The 20,480-nt window shown below is 37.4% G+C and overlaps 4 protein-coding genes across 5 annotated transcripts; 2 read left to right on the forward strand and 2 right to left on the reverse strand.

Moving 5' to 3' along the window:
- Positions 1–2,525: 2,525 nt before the first annotated feature.
- Positions 2,526–3,828, forward strand: LOC148921117 (selT-like protein). Its single transcript, XM_089043819.1, has 4 exons — positions 2,526–2,746; positions 2,858–2,931; positions 3,100–3,418; positions 3,513–3,828. The coding sequence occupies exons 1-4, from the start codon at positions 2,546–2,548 to the stop codon at positions 3,630–3,632; spliced, it is 714 nt and encodes a 237-aa protein (XP_088899945.1). The 5' UTR covers positions 2,526–2,545; the 3' UTR covers positions 3,633–3,828.
- Positions 3,829–4,042: 214 nt separating this feature from the next.
- On the reverse strand, positions 4,043–12,429 carry LOC148921118 (exocytosis protein SRO77-like). The gene is made up of 24 exons (XM_089043818.1): positions 12,248–12,429; positions 11,778–11,908; positions 11,316–11,400; positions 10,854–10,907; positions 10,359–10,450; positions 10,152–10,255; positions 9,923–9,998; positions 8,750–9,209; positions 8,141–8,479; positions 7,764–7,970; positions 7,588–7,686; positions 7,435–7,507; positions 7,121–7,248; positions 6,702–6,996; positions 6,364–6,602; positions 6,165–6,289; positions 5,837–5,951; positions 5,679–5,734; positions 5,460–5,553; positions 5,193–5,376; positions 5,042–5,107; positions 4,838–4,941; positions 4,685–4,747; positions 4,043–4,240 (listed from the first exon to the last, which is right to left on the reverse strand). Exons 1-24 carry the CDS (start codon positions 12,290–12,292, stop codon positions 4,133–4,135), a joined length of 3,342 nt encoding a protein of 1,113 aa, XP_088899944.1. The 5' UTR covers positions 12,293–12,429; the 3' UTR covers positions 4,043–4,132.
- An 807-nt stretch (positions 12,430–13,236) lies between these two features.
- LOC148921119 (acyl-coenzyme A oxidase 4, peroxisomal) lies at positions 13,237–18,052 on the forward strand. 2 transcript variants are annotated; one of them, XM_089045861.1, is made up of 13 exons: positions 13,237–13,457; positions 13,869–13,973; positions 14,417–14,523; positions 14,663–14,740; positions 14,838–14,961; positions 15,831–15,904; positions 15,992–16,051; positions 16,190–16,299; positions 16,574–16,733; positions 16,864–16,940; positions 17,035–17,204; positions 17,282–17,376; positions 17,703–18,052. In XM_089045861.1, exons 1-13 carry the CDS (start codon positions 13,436–13,438, stop codon positions 17,832–17,834), a joined length of 1,314 nt encoding a protein of 437 aa, XP_088901987.1. In that variant the 5' UTR covers positions 13,237–13,435; the 3' UTR covers positions 17,835–18,052. The 2 variants fall into 2 exon arrangements, with proteins under 2 accessions (XP_088901987.1, XP_088901989.1); XM_089045863.1 differs by having other exon boundaries at positions 13,285–13,457; positions 13,844–13,973.
- A 513-nt stretch (positions 18,053–18,565) lies between these two features.
- On the reverse strand, positions 18,566–19,997 carry LOC103341745 (protein ZW2-like). Its single transcript, XM_008245293.2, has one exon. The coding sequence runs from the start codon at positions 19,484–19,486 to the stop codon at positions 18,746–18,748; it is 741 nt and encodes a 246-aa protein (XP_008243515.2). The 5' UTR covers positions 19,487–19,997; the 3' UTR covers positions 18,566–18,745.
- Between the last annotated feature and the right edge of the window lie 483 nt (positions 19,998–20,480).

The raw sequence follows: 20,480 nt of genomic DNA on the forward strand, positions 1-20,480 counted from the left end.
GTTTTAGAGAGAGATATGTGAAGAGTAAGCAAACAAAAAGAAGAGGGTCGAAGGAAAATATCTAGGATTTAAAAATGAGATAACAATTTTCTTTCCTCCTTCAAGAACGACGACACGACTATTTTTGTTCTCAGTGTTTCTCAAAGCTCCATTATTTTATAGTTTGTTCTTCTCTCTCAAAGCCTTGACCTTGAACATGGACTGGGAGCTTTTAACAACTGGTGATGACGAGGGAGAGATTTGAAGGCCTGGTCTTCACCTAACAAGAAGATGGCCATACGAGTCGGTATAAATATATGACCAATTGGTCAGTGGGCTTCTGTTCAAATTGGAATATAAGAATTTCTCCACTCTCAATTGCTTGCTAGTGGCTCTCAGGGTTTGGTTTGACCTGCTATGGGAATTTGATCGGTGGGCTTTTTGCTTATGTCATATATCATTGAAGGCTAATGTCACACGTGTCATTAAACAATAGCCTATTTGCAATAATAAGCCCATTGGGAAGAAAAAGAAGCCCTAGGAAGGAACAAGGGAATTTCATAAAAAGCTGCCCATGAGAATTTCATGCTTCACATTTTACCATTTAATTATCTTTTCATACCACACCGTCCAAGTATTTTGCGACTCATTTTACTTCAACGATTTGACACTCAACATCATGTTTTTGGTGTTTTTTTTGGCTAAAATGTTGGGTACTTCTCATCTCTTTCCCTCTATCTAAAGTATTTTTGACATCCTCATATTCCGTATAATAATACAAATGACATTATTGTCAATTACGTTTTTTCGTAACGTGATATTTAGAATAACACGGGGTAACTCATAGGGCCTAATACCGGCCTAACTCATAAGTATGTGCCTATTTTGTTTGGACTCATCACAAGTCTGCCTCTATGCCTTCTTTTCCTACTTAAACACATAGATGACAGCTTTGCATCATGTTTTGTTTGGGTACGAAAAATAAGTGTGGTAGATTTTAGATGTAAGGGAGTAGGGACATCACATATGGCAAGTGCTCAAGTGGTTTTACTCAGTTAATTTCTTTTGATTTTTATTGCTTCTGACGAATTTGTCAACTAATAGCTCATTTTTATAAGATTGAATTAACTTTGCTTTGAAAATTAAAATATAAATATAAAATTCAAAGAAGAAAAAGTAATAAGAAAGAAGAAAACTATTCAAGCTCATCATATAAATCACGATTCTCTTGCATAGTTTCTCCCCTGCCAAATGAATGATGTTCATGTTGTCCACACGTTATGAATTGTTGTACAAATAAACGACTTCCTAACCAAACTTGAGTTCAATTGAAAGATTTGCTTATTATGAACTAATTGCTCGTTTCCTTGAACACGACTTCCATTTCAAACATTTTAATATAAAGATTTTCTCTCGTTTTGGTAGTTACAAACTAGATGTTGTACTTTGCAACAAGTTTTGGTTTTGACATAAAAGGAGATTTGTGGGGTCTTTGCTTATTGCTCAATCCTATTAAAGGAGAAGTTCTAGAGCTCCCATGAGTGGTCTCGCACGAGATTTGACAATATAACTAGCATTCATAAGTTCTTTTTGTTAGTCAAAGGCTATTCTCAAATTTAAATTCAAACTCATGATATTGTTTGTACGTTTCACAGTTTGAAAGTCTGTTGTATTTGTATTTTAAATTCTGATCACAAGGATTGCCTTATCAAGAAGGAGTCCTATCTTGTCTATGTAACTAGCTCTTATAATTTGTTTATAAATACAACTCTCCATCACACTGATGGATCATTCAACCAAACCTACTTTCTTGAGTAAACATAAGTCTTACACTTTTTTTATTTCTAAAGGTGTGCCAAACAAAACCTTTATACATTGGACACAAGATCATCATCTTGGAGAGAAATACACTGAGTTCCCCATGTGAGTTAAGTAGCAAGAATGTATGTACATATGGATTAATTAGTTAATCATAATGTAGGTGGTAAAAACCCTAATTGTTTGATTTCAAGAAATATGAATTCGTTTGGACCTCTTATCCTAATTTACCACAGGTTTTGTTCCTAGTTTGCACATACATGCTTAATTTGGGAGGATGTTTAGCCATTTTGTGATATAGGTATTTGCCTATTGAGATATGGGTGCTAAAAAATTACGAAAAGAAAGGGTGGGTGACAGCACCATTCACTACCATATGTTTCCTCATATTTGGCTATGACCAATTAAGAACTGTGGTTAATGGGAGCATCCGAGCATGTCATATTTTTCACAGAAGGAGATCCTCTTATGTTTTAGTTTTGGGACGTAAGATATGATTTAATTTAAATTTAATTCACTCATGCATTTGATTGGGCCAAAACCCATGTTGGTCTCAGCATGCATTTGATTAGAGAAAGAAGATCCTACTAATGAGCATATGTTCTCATTCTATTACACGTGTCAATCACATGTGAATCCTTAGCATAGCAACTCGTTGGCTTCACATTTTTGTTAAATCACAAAAATCATTATATCCTCATTAAAGATCATCCCTTTTTTTTTTTCAGGGTCTCTCTGTTTCTCTCCAATGGATCGAGCTCAGTTAGTTCTGGTTGGATTACCAATCTTTCTGTTCTGCACAGACATTTTTAGCCTTTTCACACCTAAACCTCCAAAAACCAGTACCCATTATCATGTTCATGATGATGAAGATCCTCAGCCCCTTGACCATCCAGATCCTCAACAACAACAGCTTCTCCAAGAGCCCCTTAAATTCCCCACCCAGCAGGTTTCTCTGTGCCAAAACCCCTACATGCATTTCCAATGTTCATATATACATGCATTACATCGTTTATATGATCATAAATGCTGAAAATTTTCAAATTTTTTTCAACTGCAGAAATCTGATGGCATTGGAGCAATTGGCATGGGAAGCACCATCAACATTGATTTCTGTACATCTTGTTCTTACAGGTTTCTGTGCTATTTCTTAGATGACATTTTCCTGATCTCATCAACTATTGAATTTGAAAATGTTTTGTTTAAGTGGTATTTTTTTTGGTGTAGAGTTGGATGCAAGTTGTTTTTTTTAATGTTAATTTAATCCTGTAATTTGGATCCTTATTTGTATGGTTGTGTCAGAGGAAGTGCAATAACAATAAAAAACATGCTGGGAACAGCATTTCCTGGGATCAATGTAATTCTGGCAAACCACCCTCCTCCACTTCCAAGACGGCTGCTGAGCAAATTGGTACCAGTTTTTCAAGTAGGGATCATCGGGACGATAATGGCGGGCGAACATATTTTCTCGAGGTTGGGGATTACAACACCACCTCCTTGGTACCACTTCTTGAAAGCAAATAGATTTGGAAGCATTGCAAGCACTTGGATTTTGGGAAACTTCATACAATCCTTCCTTCAAAGTACAGGAGCTTTTGAAGTCTATTGTAATGGGGAATTGGTATAAACTCTAACCTCATCCAAATTTCCAACGGCCAATTTTTCTTCATTTCTGTCTCTTCTGTTCACCATGTGTATCTTCTTGGACTTGGTAGGTCTTCTCGAAGCTGAAGGAGCAGAGGTTCCCTAGTGAGATTGAGTTGAGGGATCTTGTTGGGAAGAAGCTCGGTAGTTCAAGAACCGCTGACGGTCCTGGAGGAGGGGCCTGGTCTTAGCGCCCTGTGGGAGGGGACGTTACCTTAAATTTTGGTTGCTATGAGAGCAAGATTGCCTTGTTGCTTATATGCTTTATAAAAGATGCATGAACTGCCACACGATTGAATAACCACAGTTGTTCATAACATTACTCAAAGCTGTTTACCAGACAAACATGTCTAAATGAAGAGACTCTGCGCTTGACAATTACTTTTCGAATTTCCTTTTTTCTTTCATATTTTGGTACAATCACGAGTGTAAAATTAAAATGCGGCTTGCAATGTTCTGAAGCCTAGCTACATAAATTACTTTGCATCAAAGGCAACAATGGCATGACAATTCTATACACTGTAAAGAACGACCTCTTGAATATCTGCTGGATCACAAGCTACGGATGGTGTTCTTAATTGAATGACCTCGTCTTTCAGGTGCTGCAAGGGTTCTCAATCTCCCCTCTCTCGACAGGACCAGTAATCCAGGAGATGGAAATTCAAACACAACGCAAATAAAGCCGAACTTTCTAAATATGCCACCATTTTCGACCTTCCAATGTCTTGACAAGCTCATTAGCCAGTGATGCAAAGTCTTCTGCCCCGTTCTGCAGATCTTCAGTGCGCCTGCTGATTCTCTGATAAAAGTGAAATTTTGGAATTAGAGAAAGGGAAAAGGTAGAGTTACTTTAAGAGTCATTTAAACATTTGCTAGTTGAACGTAACCTAGAAGAACGAAATGAGATTAAAAATGAAAAATACTGGTCATATATTTGGCTTAGACCATGAAAGCATGGTGTTCTATTCTATCACTAAAGTTGTGTGTGTGAACTCATATTTGGACAAAAAAGAAGAAAAATTAGTTTGAGAGGTTCTGCTACAATCTTATATGCAAACAAAGAATACATATGGAAGATAATACTTTTTAAACCCTGCCCAATGAAAATTTCACAACATTCTCCATTTAACAAAGTATCAAATGAAATGCAGATAGTTTCTAACTCTTTCAATCTGTTCACCTAATTTCCTAATATCTTTACAGGGGAAGAAAGAAAAGAATAAAACTCTTCCATGAATCCTACCTCAAGTTTTTCTCCTCTCTCCATGAGCTTATTTCTTGCTTGGGAAGCCACAGAAGAAGCATCCTGAAATGAGTTCTGACCACATCAGAGAAGACAATTGATTTACAGAGTAGTTTATCTATCATCTAAACTATCATCATCACTTGATATTACCTCAGCCTTTCTGTATTTAGCTCTAATTTCTTCGGCTGTTCTAAGTCTGGGCTTTGTATCACCAGTCCCACCTTGAAATAACTTTTCCCGTTCTGATTCCCCTTCTGCAGTACAAAATGTTCAATGAAAGTATTATTCCACTTACTAACCTCAAAAAAAAGAAAAAAAAAAAAAAGAGAAGGTCAAATACGACAAAAAGTTTACCTCTCTTGACATCATGTGATGATGAAGTAGATGCTACGGATAGAGGTTCATCTATTTCAATGTCATCTATATGAAAAGCATGAATTGAGTGAATAATCAACAGGGAGAAAGAAGGAAAAAAGAGGGAAATGGAGATAGGTTTGCACAAAACCTATGTTAAGCTCCACATCTTCTTGATGATCTACATGTGGGGATGGGCCTGACTGTTGGGACTTCCAAAACATGCCCTCTAAATGATCAAAAGTTGATTTAGGAGTTGCAGCAGAATCCCCAGTATGGACCATTTTCCCCCCTTTAAGCCCTTTGACAATGCCTAATAACCCAGGTGCAGTACCCTGTAGCCAAAAAATTACATAATGGAAAATAATACATTCTTCACCAAATAAAAACCTAATTAAACTGAATTTTGTTTTCTAACCCGTTTCTTTTTCTGATTCAATGAGACACTCAATGCAGCATCTGCAGCAGCTGCAACAACTTTATCATGGAGACAGGGCAAAGACTCTGGAATCCTACAACAAACAGATATAAAATTTCCAAAATTATCTTTCTAACTAAAAATTCATGACCAAACCGTAGTGCTCAACTTCATATTTCCATCACAGCACTTGTAGATACATGAATATATAAAAAATACCTGAAACCATTCTCAACAGCTAACATAGAGACGAATGCGGATTCATATCCATTTGCCTATAAAATATCTTCAGCATGAGTCTTATAACACACGTGGTAACTTTCAAGAGATTAAGTGCAAATGCACAATTTTTGAAATTTTCAAGAAGACAACTATACCAGTGTAAAATGTGAATCATCGGCACTCATTGTCTTATCCATGTTTGCCTTACAGTTCCACCTTAGAACTGACATTAAGGAGCTTTCTTTCACCAATTCTAAATCAGGAAAAGATCTGCCCATGGATAGGAACCTCTCATTAGACAACCAATAATGCATATACATCTACAATATCAATCAATAAACAAGCAGTAATGCTATCATAAAAGGAAGGAAGAGTAACCCCCACTAGAAACATTGGTACTTGATGATGCATTGATAAGGTACTTAATGCTGCATAACCTATATCATTTTCTTGATTACTGGGGCAAGGAAAGAGAAACTTTACCTAATCTCAATTTCTCCAGTCTGAAACAGCAAAACCAATCCCGAAACCCTATCAGCTTTCTTAAAAGTAGCTGTCCAAATGCAAGGTCTTGCATGCTTCACTTTTCTAATGGGTTTATTGTTTCCCTGACAAGACCACAGCGCATCAGCATGCTTGCCACAATAAAGTAGCAAACAAAAATAAAGAAGGCAAGAGGCACCTGAATCACAGATTTTGTCGAGTACAAGCGCAGAGAATCCACACAACAAAGCAAAATGAATGAATTCAACAATCTTTCTTCAGAGTATGGATTTTCTGAAGAGGAGTTTTGTTCAGTCCCAGGTGAATTTATAACAATTGGAGAACTGCCTGGCACAGGCTCATTCTTGGTTGAAGAATCCTTGGAGGCCTCTTCTGGAAGATTATCATCAGATACTTTAGAGGCAGATATTCTGCCATCTGGAGTACCAAAAAAAAAAAAAATCAGAATTCTCTAATTATTAAGTGAATAGGAAAAATAAAATATTTTATTCTCTGCTAGAAGATATCTGTACTTGCCTATAACATACATTGAAATTGCAATGGACTCCTTTTTCAAGTGCCATGACTGAGGGATGATCATGTTACCCGTATTTCCATCAATTACATGCATATGTGCATCCTTGGTTAAGATGAACATTACTTCCTCTGTGGGGTAAACTGTTGTTTTTGTTTCTGAGTGCTTTGGGCTCTTCAAGAGGCCTTGAGAATTTGTAAGTTCTTTCCAAGTCATTGAAATGGTGGGGGAACTAGAGAAAGATGCATCATTTAAAAAGAACAATACAGTAAAGGAGCTGGTGTCCAGCACCGCGACCTGAAATGAATGCATTAAATTCAAAAATTATTTTAATTTTAACAACTTGAGGTTATGGGCCAACCTTCAAATTGAAGACAATAAAAAAAAGTTATAACTTCACAAGTAGAAAAAAGATACTTACGTGACCACATTCAAATCCCACAGCAAGTTTACCTCCATGCTTCACAAACTGTAGTGCTTGAACTGGGGAATTAATAAGACTTAAAACAGCTCTGCATTGAGGTCCTTTTCCTTGAGGCAAATTGTGAACTGATAAACAAGTTATAACATTGTTAACTTCATAAATAAATGTTCTTTAAAAACTGCTTCAAGATAAACTTAACAGTATGATCTGGCTGCAGAAAGTAGAACATGGTTTCACATCTTATGAACTGTCCAATGGAAAAACAAAACAACGGTTTTACAAAGTCAAGGAGATTGACACTCATAACCTACCTTCAGATTTGGTTTCTGTGACAAAGAGGAATTTTGTCCCATCTGAACAGTCTTTGAGGTTATAAATTTGAACCTATACATGCAAGCAGAAAGAAATCAGTATAGTAAAAGTTAAAAGTTAAAATTGGTGTCCAATAAAGAAAGATATCTGACCAGACCACATTCATTGCCAACAGCCAGATTTAAAGTGAAAACGCAGAAATCCAGTCTTGATACTGGAGCACTTGAACCAGCCACTTTTATACCTTGCACCTGCCAGTTACATAAGATAATTTGGTATCTCCTTTATAAAGACTAAAGTTTATAAGGCTCAAGTGATGAACTCTAACCTCGCCTTGTACAAGACAGATAAAAGATAAGAGTGGATATGTGGCATTCCATATCCGAACAGATCCATCTGAATATCCTGCTAGGTACACTCTCTCAATACTGTTATTCTTAGAAATAGACAGTTGACTGGGCACACCCCCAGTCAAGGGCCATTTTGTACCAGCTGATGGGTTTGGTATTGAGCCATGGTTCACAACTGAGGATATCTAAGATACACATAAACAATAAATAATTATGTGTTGAGAAACATTAAAAGGAAGATGTATGAGCCACTCATGAATGAAAGAAATCCAATACCTCCCATAGAGCCTTAACAGGATATATCATACAGGAATGGGAAAAATAAAAGGAAAAAATATATCCGCTCATGCAATACCTCTGATAGAGCCTTTAATAAGTTCTCCCCAGTGGGTACCCTAATAAGTTTGGCAACCGTCATGGTTGGATTGGTTGTAGGTATCACCACTGGAAACTCCAAACCAGAAATAGAGAGGTTCCTTTCTTTCTGGGACACTAAGGCAGAGAGGCTAGCCTCGTCATAAAAATGCAGTTGCCCAGGGTTTGTTAATACAAAAACATCGGCTTTGTGATTACCCCCAGTTGTCCCAGAACTTGGTAATAAAATCATGTCTGCAAAAGAGCCAGTAAGAGTAAGGTCCGTACGGCCAACACATCTTAAATTCCCCATTCCAGGTGACCATTCAAGAGTTAAAACCTGGAACACAGAGAATCTTATCAGCTCCTGTCTTCAGTGGCAGTAAATAGACAAGACAAACTCTGGTATATACAACTGTTGATGTACAAAATGTGAAAAGGTTCTTTTTTTGAACATTAACTGGTATACAAAACCAACTCTGTCATTAAAATGTGAAAAGTATTTTACTATTTCTAGGCATGTTACAATGTTTTCAGAAAGTGCACTGTTTTGAAATATATAAAATTTTCTGAAAAAAGCCATGAACTTTTCTGTAACTACAGTACACACCGTCAAAACTTCTTCTGATCCTATTTCATCGCCACCATAGATAAACAGTTGGCCATCACAATCATTATGGGATTTATAATTTTTGGACCACTGTAAGACAATGACAGGAAGTCTCCTTTCTGCGGATGATAATCGTAACTTCACAACATTATTAGAGGGTGACAATGCTTGTTGACCCTTGATGGAAGCAGAAGATGACGTGTTCCAGAATAAAATGTCTCCATCTATGTATCCCACAGCCAGAATGGAGCCATTGGAAGATGCCCAGCAAAGAGCACTTATCTCTTTGTCTCCCAGTTGATGTTCCAATGTTTCTTCTGGAGAGTCTATATTGACTTCATTTGTAGATTTAACAACTCCATCCTTTAGCTGGAGATCCTTACCACCTCCAACAAAAACGATTTGATCTTCAGATACATCCCAAAGAATAACTAACCCATTTTGATATGCGATCAGTACTCTGCCAATACAAAAACCCTCATCATTCAATAAGCTGAATAGATAAACTATACTGTAACTTTTCTCATCAGTTTTACTTTGTAGTCCCAAGTAATGCGATGTAACCTCATTAATAAGTCCCATGCTATCAAGGAAGTTGAAATATAAAACACCGAATGGGGCTAACAATTGGATTCATTCATGGGATACCAAGCAACTTTATTCAGACTCAAGAACAAAAATCAGCAGGGAGCCAAAATTATGTACCCTTATATATCACTAACATTAGTCATAACTGTAACAATTTTATTTAATGTTCCACCATGTCCAAGTACTTTTTGATATCCTTCATGACCATAGGAAGATTTAAATTTGTGTTCTCCTTAAGGTGCAAACGTGACACTCTACCCTTTATTGGTGAGAGTAGTAGCGAGTTTGAAATATCTTGATCTTATGACTTAACTAATAAGCCACTCTAAGAGAAAAAGAAAGTGGTTTTTTAGCTGCCAAAATTTCAATCATTACATGGTTCTTTATGAAAATGGATGACCCTAAAATGAAGAAACGAAAGAATATAAAAATAGAAATACCCTTAATTTAACATCAATTTCCTGTATACATTATCATACTGGAAGGATACAAAAAAGTAAAATAAAATAATTCAGGGCCCATTCTTGTTTCACACTTAAAGCAGAAATGCAAAATGAGAAACTTTAAGTAATACTTGTATCTTGCCTATTTCCAGATGAACAAGGTTGGGGAAGAACTCCAACTACAGGTTGGTCAGTAGGAAATGGAAACCCAGCAGTTTCTGTAGCAAAGAACAGCTGCATTAGCTTCTTTTGTGACGAGATTTATAACATTAACAAGGAAATTTATTAACTACAGAAGCAAAGAAATAATAAAATTAAAAGCTTCAGTTATCAACTATGAAACTGAAGAAAATAATTTCTTCATATATTACCACTTAAAGAATTTGCAGAAATATGATATGGCAACTGCAAAAGTTTTCCCTCATCAGCATCATACTTCATCACAGCCACTAGAGCATAATCATCGCCAACATACCTGTAAGTTGTAATACAGGTAAACAAGTTATAAAGTGTGTGTCTCCAGCCACCCAGGAGCTGACTGAAAATAGTTCTAACAATTTTTTGGGTCAGTAGTGTACATTAAGTTGGAGCCATTGATTACGGAAAAAGCAGTTATATTCGATTCCCACTCTAGACAATAAACTAGGCACCTGCTCTCGAGATTCCAAACCTGCCAAGTTGAAAAGTTATTAATCACTTAAACAAAAGATAGTTTCATTTTTAAGCACTTCATAGCATTTAAATTATTGGCACTTGATTGTGAACTGTACAATTGCCAAGACAACAGCCTCGCTACCAACTATTACCTGCTTCTATCTATGTGTATTCTCCCCTTTTGATAAATTCCCACATTGAAGTGCTCCTATGGTACAATTTTGTTATAATGGTAAACCTAATGAATCCAAAAATGACCACTAAGGTCTATGCTGAATATTTAAAATTAAAAAGGCACTGATGTTGATAATTGACTACGGGAATGTAATGAGATGCATGATGTAGAAGTCATGTTTCACATAGATGGAGTAAAGTTTGACATAAGAAACAAAAACTGCAGTGTTGATAAGAATCAATACCTGAATATCATTATCAGTTAAGATGCTCACCAGATAACCTTGGTTTTTTAGAAACTGCCAAAATACAATAAGGATTAGTTTGCGGACGCGGCAATAAATAATACAGAAAAATATTTAAGGATGTGTTGGAGACTAAGCTGAAAAAATAAGTTCTAGCCAAATTCAATCAAATCTCCCACAATCAGAAAATTTCATCTTGAATTTATATCCTTTATCTAAGCATTAAAAGGTGAAAATAAGGCCAATAGAAAATATTTTCCCTCATATGCATGAAACTCCTTAAATATCTTGCTTCACGTGAAGGAACAAGTGCCAGCCTCATTCCAGAAAACCTTAATAATTTTTTTTTTTTTTTGAATATATCACCCTGATATACTATTCATCTTTTATATCATAACTAAACAAGGGGAATAAAAGATTATTATACTGGGAAACTTTGGAATCAATGGTGCACACAGATACCTCAATGTATTTGTAAGGCAGTTGCTTCGGGGATATAAGAAGTCCTTCAATACCATCACCACCAATTACTTTAATCCTCCCATCCCTGCCAAAGAAACAAAGCAATAATGTGAAATTGTTGTGTAATTTGTGTGAATCTCATATGCCATTATACATGTCTGAGTCAATTATCAAAGGGTACCAGGAAGATGTAGTGCACTAAAGTATATGCAAGGTAGTGCAGGGTAAGCATGCCTTTTTTTTCCGATATCTACAAGCATACTTCACCAAATGTACGTGTGCATTTTACCACCAAAACGAATAGCCATTCCGAGAAATATGGAACAGTAATGCTTAGTAGCTAGCAAGCCATCTTATTAACTACATGAAGGTGCACTGTGCACAGTGCTCAATAGAACGGTCTTCTATCAATTCACACACCAAAATAGTGGAAAGAAGAATAAAAGGTGCATTTTAACTCACAATGTGCCAATGGCTAAAAGGCGCTGAATGGGGTCGAAAGCAAGAATGGATGCCGTCGATGGGATACCATAGTGAACTGCGACTCGTAGGTCCAAGTCTGCTGACGTCAAACTTCCGTGTGACATATTATGCTGAAATTAACAATTTTTTCATAATAATAAAAAAGAGAAAATCACAAATATCAGTCAAAATGCCGATGCCTGGAAGAGAGAAGCAATTCGGAAAATCGACATTACACAACTAGCATATCCAAAAGCAATTGAATTTAGTTTGATTTTGTTTTCAATAAAGCATAGGAATTTAATCCAACCAAACAAAAGATTGGAAATTTTTATCAAAAAAACAAAAATAGAAACACAAAAATCTCCGTTGAAGTACAAATTTACGAGTTGCTGATGAAGCTAAAGTAAAAGAATTTGAAAAAATTAGCAAAAAAAGCGGCGGCGACGGATTGCTTGCGAATATGGTACCTGAGACTGGTGGATGGCCTTCTGTAAAAGGCGCTTGGCGAACATAGCCAATTAGAAGCTCGAAGATTATTGAGTAGAGTGTTTGAAGTTTTCGTCTGCTCCTCTGTCGACTATCGGATGGAGACTTTCTATCTTTGTTTGAGTGATCAAACCGATGACATTTTCATGGTCATAGAGCTGTAAATTTTTCGAGTCAGTCAAATGCAATAAAAGAAAAGAAAAAAGAAAAAAAAAGGGCGCTTAGCCGTTGTTAAACTCATAAAGCTGTACCCGATACGCTGCGTTTTGGGCACGCAATCAGCAATCTGTCCCAAAGGCTGAAACGATGTCGTTTGCGTGTCGCTTTGCCTTTGGTTGGTTACAAGTGGAGTAGTTGAGAGGTGGACACATTAGTGGATTGGAGAAGCTTAGAAAATATATTTAGCACAAAACTGTTGACATCCTTTTCTGATTTAGTTGTTGATTGAAAACATTCTTAATATATACAGAAAAGAGAAAGTTGATTGAGATGGCATTTTCTACATCATATAAGTATCACAAACTTTCTTTTAAGTTTGTAATTTTATTAAATAGAAAATGACTAATTTGTCCTTAACGTGTCGGATATGTGATTTTGTTTAAAAGCAGAAAATTAGATAACATATAGAAAAATATAAGAGTAGAGGGAATTTACTATATTTAGTAGTTCAAGTCCTAATGATTCAATTATAATAAAAAAAATTTGTAAGTGACAAATTGAAATTGACCTACAAATTCATAGGGATTTTGGCGAATTAACCCATTTTATATAATCTCATTATAGGACTCAAAATATGGAAAAAGAAAAATCTCTGTAGAATATGGTCCCGGCCCAATGGACCTGACGGACCAAAAGGGAAAACAAACTTTAGTTATTGTGGCCCTTTAGCATTTTCGTAAAGTTTTGGGATATTTTGGCAATTATTAATTTGATTTAAGGATAATATAAAACGAACCATTTATAGTTTTGCGTGCCAACTCTTTCTTCTTATTAGTGATCCGCCACAATAGTAACACGTAAGATCGTTTCCATCTCAGCACTATCGTCCCCTTCCACGCTCCATTTGCTGCTCATTTTTTTTCGTTGAAGCTCCACCGAAAGAAAACAAAAAAACAGAGAAAGGCCTCCTTTTTCTATCCCTCATCGTTTTCTCTTGAAGTTTCTCAGCCATGACAGTACCTCCGAATCAAGGTACGTTGGTAGCTAGGTTCAGCTCAATCGTAGTTTCAGCTATTTGGTCCATTTTTGTTTCATTTAATTCGGTTTCTTATTGCTTGTTTGAACGATCAGAAATGAAGGATCAAGCGAAAATATTTTGAACGAAACTCAGAAAACTGTAAAAGATCACTACTTTGTGGCAGTTATATCTAATTTCTGATTGTTATGTATATATTGACATAGAGATTAAGACGGGCTTTTTATTTTATATAAATTTCCTTTTTGGGTTTTAGTCCTTAAGTTCGGTTTAGAAATGAAGCCTCTTTCTTTGAACTTGAAGCTTCTTGTTGTTGATTTGGTTATTCTGCACTTGTTGCTAAGCTTCTCTATGGTTGTGATTTCCAATGGGTTGACTGTAGGTATTATTTTGCTGATGTCTTGCAGATGATGTTAACAAGAATGAGAGGACTAATTACTTCAATTCACCTGCAATGGATGTCTCACTTGCTTTTCCGCAAGCAACACCAGCATCTACCTTTCCTCCCTGCAGTAAGAATATTAGACTTATTAGTCCTTCACTGTACAAACATCTCGTATAAATAAATGTGCATATGTGAATGGAGAAATTCTCTCTTGTCAGTGTGCTGGCATGTTATGTGAATTTAGACAATTGATTAAATGGATTCTTGTTTGAATGTATGGAGTCCAGATTGAGTCTAACAACATAAGAAATTGGTATGTAACACATGTTCATGTATACATATAATATACGTTGTAATTTATGCATGCATACACACACATGTACATCCATGTATGTCTTGATATTTCTGTTTCTGCATCCTAATTTATTTTCCCTTCCTTGTTTCTTTGTGAATATTTTGTACACTTGAAGGCTTTAGTTGGTTGCCGTTTCCATTTGTAATTTGAAGTCAACTGGGTAGCTTCAGATAGTAACTTCCGTATTCTTTTCTCTTTGCCTTAAATATTTACAGCTTCAGACTATTATCAGTTTGATGATCTATTGACGCCTGAGGAGCAGGCTGTCAGATTGAGAGTAAGACAGTGTTTAGAGAAAGACGTTGCTCCTATTATGGCAGAGGTATTCCTTTTCATTAAACTCTTAACCATTTGGAGGTGTTTGTGTTTTTTTACATTAATGCTAAAACACTTAGTATGCTATGATGATTTAATATACATTTACAGACAATGAGATAGATCTCGGAATTTTGTTTTTTCAGTATTGGGAGAAGGCAGAGTTTCCATTTCATGTTATTCCAAAGTTTGGTGCATTGCGTATTGCTGGTGGCACGATCAAGGTACTTGATACATATCTTAATGGTTATTTTTGAATCTTGCATTTGACAATTTGGTGGATGAGGCTGTTAAACTTGTTTTTGGCCTTCTTGCTATCAGGGTTATGGGTGTCCCGGTCTTTCTATTACAGCAAATGCTTTTGCTACTGCTGAAATTGCTAGAGTTGATGCAAGCTGTTCTACTTTCTTCCTAGTTCATTCCTCACTTGCAATGCTAACTATTGGTTAGAATTTGGATAATCTTCTACTTTTGAGTTTTTGTATTTTAAATTAACAACCCTTCACTCCACCAACTAGAACTAAATATTTTTTTCTTTACCTTTAAAACGGACACTTTTTATTTTCTTGTATCGAAATACCCCTAAAAGTTAACAAAAACTGAAAAATCTGATTTCTTCCTTCGTTCATCCTTATCACTGTTGTGAAGAGAGAAAGATGCCCATTCTTATTGTTTCCCTGAAAAGAAAGGTAAGCATCATACCCATTTGATTGTGTTAAAATTTTAATTTGTATAAAGTTTGTGATTGAAAAATATGGTGTAATGTGGTTGATTTGAAATGGAAGACACAACTTCCTTTAAAAAAAGGACAAAACACCCAACATTTTAGCTCACCTCAAATGGGCATGATGTTTTTTTTCTTTTCATGCTGAACGGCGAATGACGAGAATGGTTCCTCCTTTTGTGACAGTGAGAATGGATTTCTAGCTCTCTTGCTGACTGTGAGAATGGTTTCTCCATGAAAATGCAAGAAATACTTTATCTCCCTTAGCAGCATAGAGAAGGAAGATTCTGAGATTGATGTAGGAAGGAAGAAGTGACAGAGTCGAGGTTTTTTCATGCTGGCCTTCAAACGATAGGAAGAAGAAGAGTTTTGGTTGTATTTTTTTGCTTTCGGGGTATTTTTGGTCAAGGAATATAGAAATTTAGTCAGATATATTACTCTTCAAAAATGAGTTAAGTTTGTTAGTGGGGTTGAATAATGGTTACTTCTGATGAAAGAAAAAGACCTAGACTTCTTGTTACATATTATTTGTTGGAGTTTCTACCGATAAGTCATGACTTAATGTAACTTTTCTGTACTGCCAAAAATAGCATTATGTGGATCGGAGGCTCAAAAGCAGGAATATTTACCTTCCTTGGCCGAATTAAAAACTGTAGCCTGCTGGGTAAGATCCTCTATTATGAATATTTGTATTTGATATCTTTTGTATGCTAATGTCAAGATCTCAAATCTGCTCGTCTGCATGTTAAAGGCTTTGACTGAGCCTGACTATGGAAGTGATGCAAGTGCCTTGAGAACAACAGCAACAAAGGTGGTTTCAACCTTTCGATCTGCTTCTTTATTTATATTAAACGCAAGTGTCATGGCTTTTGTTTTTGTTTTTGTTTTTTGGGTATCATGGCTATGATCTCATGCTATGCCACGTTTCTTGTTTGTTTGAGGTCATCAGGTGGAAGGCGGTTGGATACTTGAGGGCCAAAAGCGCTGGATAGGGAATAGTACTTTTGCTGATGTATTGGTTATTTTTGCTAGGAATACAACAACAAATCAGATTAATGGGTAGGAAATAGCACCTGTGCTGATGTATTGGTTATTTTTTCTAGGAATACAATAAGAAATCAGAGTAATGGGTACATAAAACATAAAAATGTATAAAGTCTCTCTATATGTGTTCGAAACTTGTTTGTTAAGCTTAAAACATGAATTATCTCTTTCTCATTATTTCTCTCATTGCATTGGTATTGAGATGCTTAGGAGTCATGGAAAATTAGTGTGATGGTTTTCCATAGCAGCATCCTCATGTTGAATGTATTTCTTTTCCCTTCTGTTTCAGATATATAGTAAAGAAGAATGTCCCTGGACTGACTGCTACAAAAATAGAAAATAAAATTGGTTTGCGAATTGTTCAAAATGGAGATATTCTCTTAAAGAAAGTCTTTGTCCCTGATGAGGACAGGTTACCTGGTGTTAATTCTTTTCAGGATACTAGCAAGGTATGCTGCAACAAGAATTGATTCTTCAAATAGTTTATTTTGCTATGCTCTCTCTCTTTTTTTTTTGCACGTGTCAAAATGGCTCTATGAATATTTATTGATTTAATGTTGCCTTAAACTACCGAAACAGGTTCTTGCTGTTTCACGTGTCATGGTCGCCTGGCAACCTATTGGTTTATCTATGGGAGTCTATGATATGTGTCACAGGTAAAAGATGAATACCTATGCCTCTCTCATCTTCCATCAAGTGTACTTTCCAAGTTTCCAGTGTTTCCTAGTCTGAGTTCTAAGTAATTGAAAGGTATCTGAAGGAGAGGAAACAATTTGGAGCCCCCCTTGCAGCTTTCCAAATCAACCAAGAGAAACTTGTTCGTATGCTGGGTAATGTTCAAGCTATGGTACTTATAGGTTGGCGCCTCTGTAAGTTGTATGAGAAGGGTAAAATGACTCCAGGTCACGCTAGCTTGGGAAGGTAAGACAAAATGACATCCTGATGCATTCAGTTATCTTGTTGCTTATCCATTCTGTAATGAACTTTTGTAATTTTCAGGCATGGATTACTCTGAGGGCAAGGGAAACAGTTGCTCTAGGGAGGGAATTACTAGGTGGCAATGGAATTTTAGCTGATTTTCTTGTTGCAAAGGTTATCATGCTTATCTCTCAATTAATAGTTTTTATTTCTGAACCTAGAGAAGGATTGGATCATACAAGGATTTGATTAGTCGCATTTTCAAGCTAGGATTCGAAGGCAGTGTTAGATTTGAGTCCAAATTTGCTCTCTATGAAACCGACTTTTATGCGTAATCCTTATCTTTGTTGGTAAAAGAATTGGCAACGTTTGCTATGTATAAAAAGTGAGAATCTGGTTTCATGAGATTTCAAACCTGCAACTGATTTTTGTTATATATGTACACCTTTCAGTCGTTTCTGTCACATGTTAATGTTTTCCTCTTTTGGGTCGCTATGCAGGCTTTCGGTGATTTGGAACCCATTTACACTTTCGAAGGCACGTATGACATCAACGCCCTGGTGACAGGTAGGGAAATCACTGGCATTGCCAGCTTCAAGCCAGCCGCATCGAGCCAACGAAGCCGCCTGTAGCTGTGAAGCTTCTCTGAATTTCCACAGCTCTCGGGACAACTTTGTTTAATTAGTAACAGGGTAGGCTGATGCCAAGGTGGTTTTAAATAAGAAACAATCATGAGACATGGAGTGAATGCATCTATCGGCGACCACAACAATAAATTTGCATTATAAATTCTTCTTGTTGAACATTGTATTCTCATAGTTATGAAAGAATAAATCTTAGCAGAAACAAATCTCCCGTCACCAAACTAGAGTTTACCCTGAATCTTTTGTAGGCTTACACCTTGCATTGTTGTTATGTCTCACAATATCTTGGGGAGTAGTAAGGTGGGCCGGCGCTTCCATAAGTCCCAGTCAGGACATGTTTTGCGATGCAATCAACTTGGTGTTCTCATCTTTTCACCAAAATGACATAAAGAAATAGAACTTTATGAAACTTAAGCTTAAAGCTTGCTGAAACTGGGTCAATGGAAAGCTTGCACAGGCGTTGTATCGTATGGACCAAAAACTCTGATGACCCTAACCAAAACAAATTCGCACGAGCAGTCGTTGGTTTGGTTGGGTGTTTGGAAGATAAGGCTTAAAGGGGTAGCTAAACGTCACAAGCAGTTGCAACTAGCATCTTTGATTGCAACTTCTAAAGTGTCTTCTTCTTCCCATCAATAGAGCCGTTGGGCACCCAGTTCTCAAAAATACCAGTGCCCAAAATTACCAGAGAAGCAAAGTAAAAAACAAAGTGTACATAATTCAACTCGAAATCACCATGATTATATTCCATTTAGATAAATTAAGCAACATTAAGCCTCACCTTAAACAATTTTTCATCGAAGCTTGCAATGGTACTAACTAACCCACCATTACTTTTTCTTCAAAAATAACAAACTCCATTTCCTAATTAACGATACACTTCCCTTTCCTTTTTTTTATCAATTACCAATTGGACTCTTACCACCACCACCGCCATTCAATTCCCTCTGTTCGTCGGCGTCTCGCTCCAAACCCAAACTCCTAATCTTCAGCTGAAACTGCGCCACCGCCGCCAAAAACCTCACCGCCTGAGCCGAGCTCAGCATATCCACCAGCTTTGTCGCCATCGTGGTTCTCAGCAAGTTCGAATTCGCCAGCACAGACTCCAATGCCGATTTCAACTCATCGATCGCCACGTCCTCCTCCACGATCTCGCCGTTCGCGAACCTCCCGTACCGCCGCGCCACATCCACCAGCGGCGGCGCTGCCACGCTCTCGTGAATCTTCGCCAGCTTGTCGTTAAGCGCGCGCTCCTCCACCCGGGTCTCCTCCATCAGCCGGGCCATCCTGACCCGCTGCCCGTCGCACAAATCGGGCACCGACTCGGTCAGGAGCCGGAATGCGAGACCCGGTTTGTACCCGGCGATCCAAAGCAGGGACCTTTCGAACGAAGTGAACCACGGGGGAGAAAACACTAGGAAAACATCGCGCTGGGCAATCCTCGATTTTTCGTCATAGTACTGCTGATAATGAAGAAGAACCCGATACACCAAATCTCTGAGGTCTTCGTCTCGGGCTTCATTGATTCGTTGTTGGGCCGAGAGAAGTTCGTCTAAGAAATGTTCTTGGCGAACCAGCCAGGCTTCAAAGAATGCCCCGAATATGTTTGATATTGAGCCGCTGTCGGACCTGTTAGTCATAGAAAAGAAAAGGCCAAAACAGGGAAGGTGGGTTGGTTGTGTGGGATTTTAAGACAAGGAAGAAGAGAACAGAGAGAAGGGAATGTTTAAATAGGAGCTGGGATTTCAAAGGTGGAATGTATAGTGTGGGTCTTTGGCTGTATTTCGCTTTGTGGGCAAGTAATGGTAATGGTAATAGAGGATACTTCGAGAGCAAGGCTTATGCATTTGGTTTTGTACTGGGTTGAGCCCTCTCTAAGAGACGCGTGTGAAGATGAACGCCATTATAGAAGAGAGATTTTAGGACTGCGTGTGACAAGTGAGTGGAGCGTGATATTAAACGGTGGCTTTCAATTCGGCCACTAAAAAAAACACCGACCGACTGATGTGAGAGAGAGAGAGAGAGAGAGAGAGAGAGAGAGAGAGGATGATCTCGGTGGGTTTTGTCGTTTAGTGTATTCAGAGAGGTGCGAAGAACAAGTGCAGAAGAGGAAAGGGAAGGGAAAAGGCTCAAAAGAGGCTTGTGATTATGAATTGTGATTCTTTGTTCATCACATGTGTTTTTGTCAGAGGCAGCTTTGATTTGACAAGAAAGGAAGGGGTTGAAGGGTTGAAGGGTTGAAGTGGGGTTGATTTTGTTTGATGCGAAATGAAATGAATGGCTTCAATTCAAGGCTCTAGGCAGAAATGTGGCTTGGCTGCTGCCATGGATAGATAATTGGCTGACGGGGCAACACGTCTCAAGGCCGCAAAGTGGAGAGATTGTGTGAAGACAAGTCATCGTTTTTGGGAAGAAAAAAATAAAGTCATCGTTTTTGGGGAGTTAAAAACTCTCAAGGGAAGGACGCCTTTCCAACAGACAAATGTGTTTTGATGCAAGTGGGTTAATGGCTAGGAAGGGAGGGGGGCAAAGTACCAAAAAAGAAGTTGAAGGGTGCTTTCTTTGTTTTTTTTGGTTTGAAAAGTTGAAGGGTGCTTAGGCACAGGGTTTGTGTGTGTGATGATGGGACAAACT

This window comes from Prunus mume, linkage group LG1, assembly GCF_029339155.1.
Source record: "Prunus mume cultivar Tortuosa linkage group LG1, ASM2933915v1, whole genome shotgun sequence".
In the NCBI taxonomy this organism is placed as follows: Eukaryota; Viridiplantae; Streptophyta; class Magnoliopsida; order Rosales; family Rosaceae; genus Prunus; species Prunus mume.

Excerpts from the sequence above, each read along its gene's own strand:
- LOC148921117 (XM_089043819.1), top strand. The coding sequence starts at position 2,546 with ATGGATCGAGCTCAGTTAGTTCTGGTTGGATTACCAATCTTTCTGTTC. Across the intron at positions 2,932-3,099 it reads TGTACATCTTGTTCTTACAG|AGGAAGTGCAATAACAATAA; the intron begins GTTTCTGTGCTA and ends TGGTTGTGTCAG. Across the intron at positions 3,419-3,512 it reads TCTATTGTAATGGGGAATTG|GTCTTCTCGAAGCTGAAGGA; the intron begins GTATAAACTCTA and ends TGGACTTGGTAG.
- LOC148921119 (XM_089045861.1), top strand. The coding sequence starts at position 13,436 with ATGACAGTACCTCCGAATCAAG. Across the intron at positions 16,052-16,189 it reads TGAGAACAACAGCAACAAAG|GTGGAAGGCGGTTGGATACT; the intron begins GTGGTTTCAACC and ends TGAGGTCATCAG. Across the intron at positions 16,300-16,573 it reads ACAACAAATCAGATTAATGG|ATATATAGTAAAGAAGAATG; the intron begins GTAGGAAATAGC and ends CTTCTGTTTCAG.
- LOC103341745 (XM_008245293.2), bottom strand. The coding sequence starts at position 19,486 with ATGACTAACAGGTCCGACAGCGGCTCAATATCAAACATATTCGGGGCA.
- LOC148921118 (XM_089043818.1), bottom strand. The coding sequence starts at position 12,292 with ATGTTCGCCAAGCGCCTTTTACAGAAGGCCATCCACCAGTCTCAG. Across the intron at positions 5,554-5,678 it reads GCTGTTGAGAATGGTTTCAG|GATTCCAGAGTCTTTGCCCT; the intron begins GTATTTTTTATA and ends TGTTTGTTGTAG. Across the intron at positions 5,377-5,459 it reads TGAATCAGAAAAAGAAACGG|GGTACTGCACCTGGGTTATT; the intron begins GTTAGAAAACAA and ends TTTTGGCTACAG.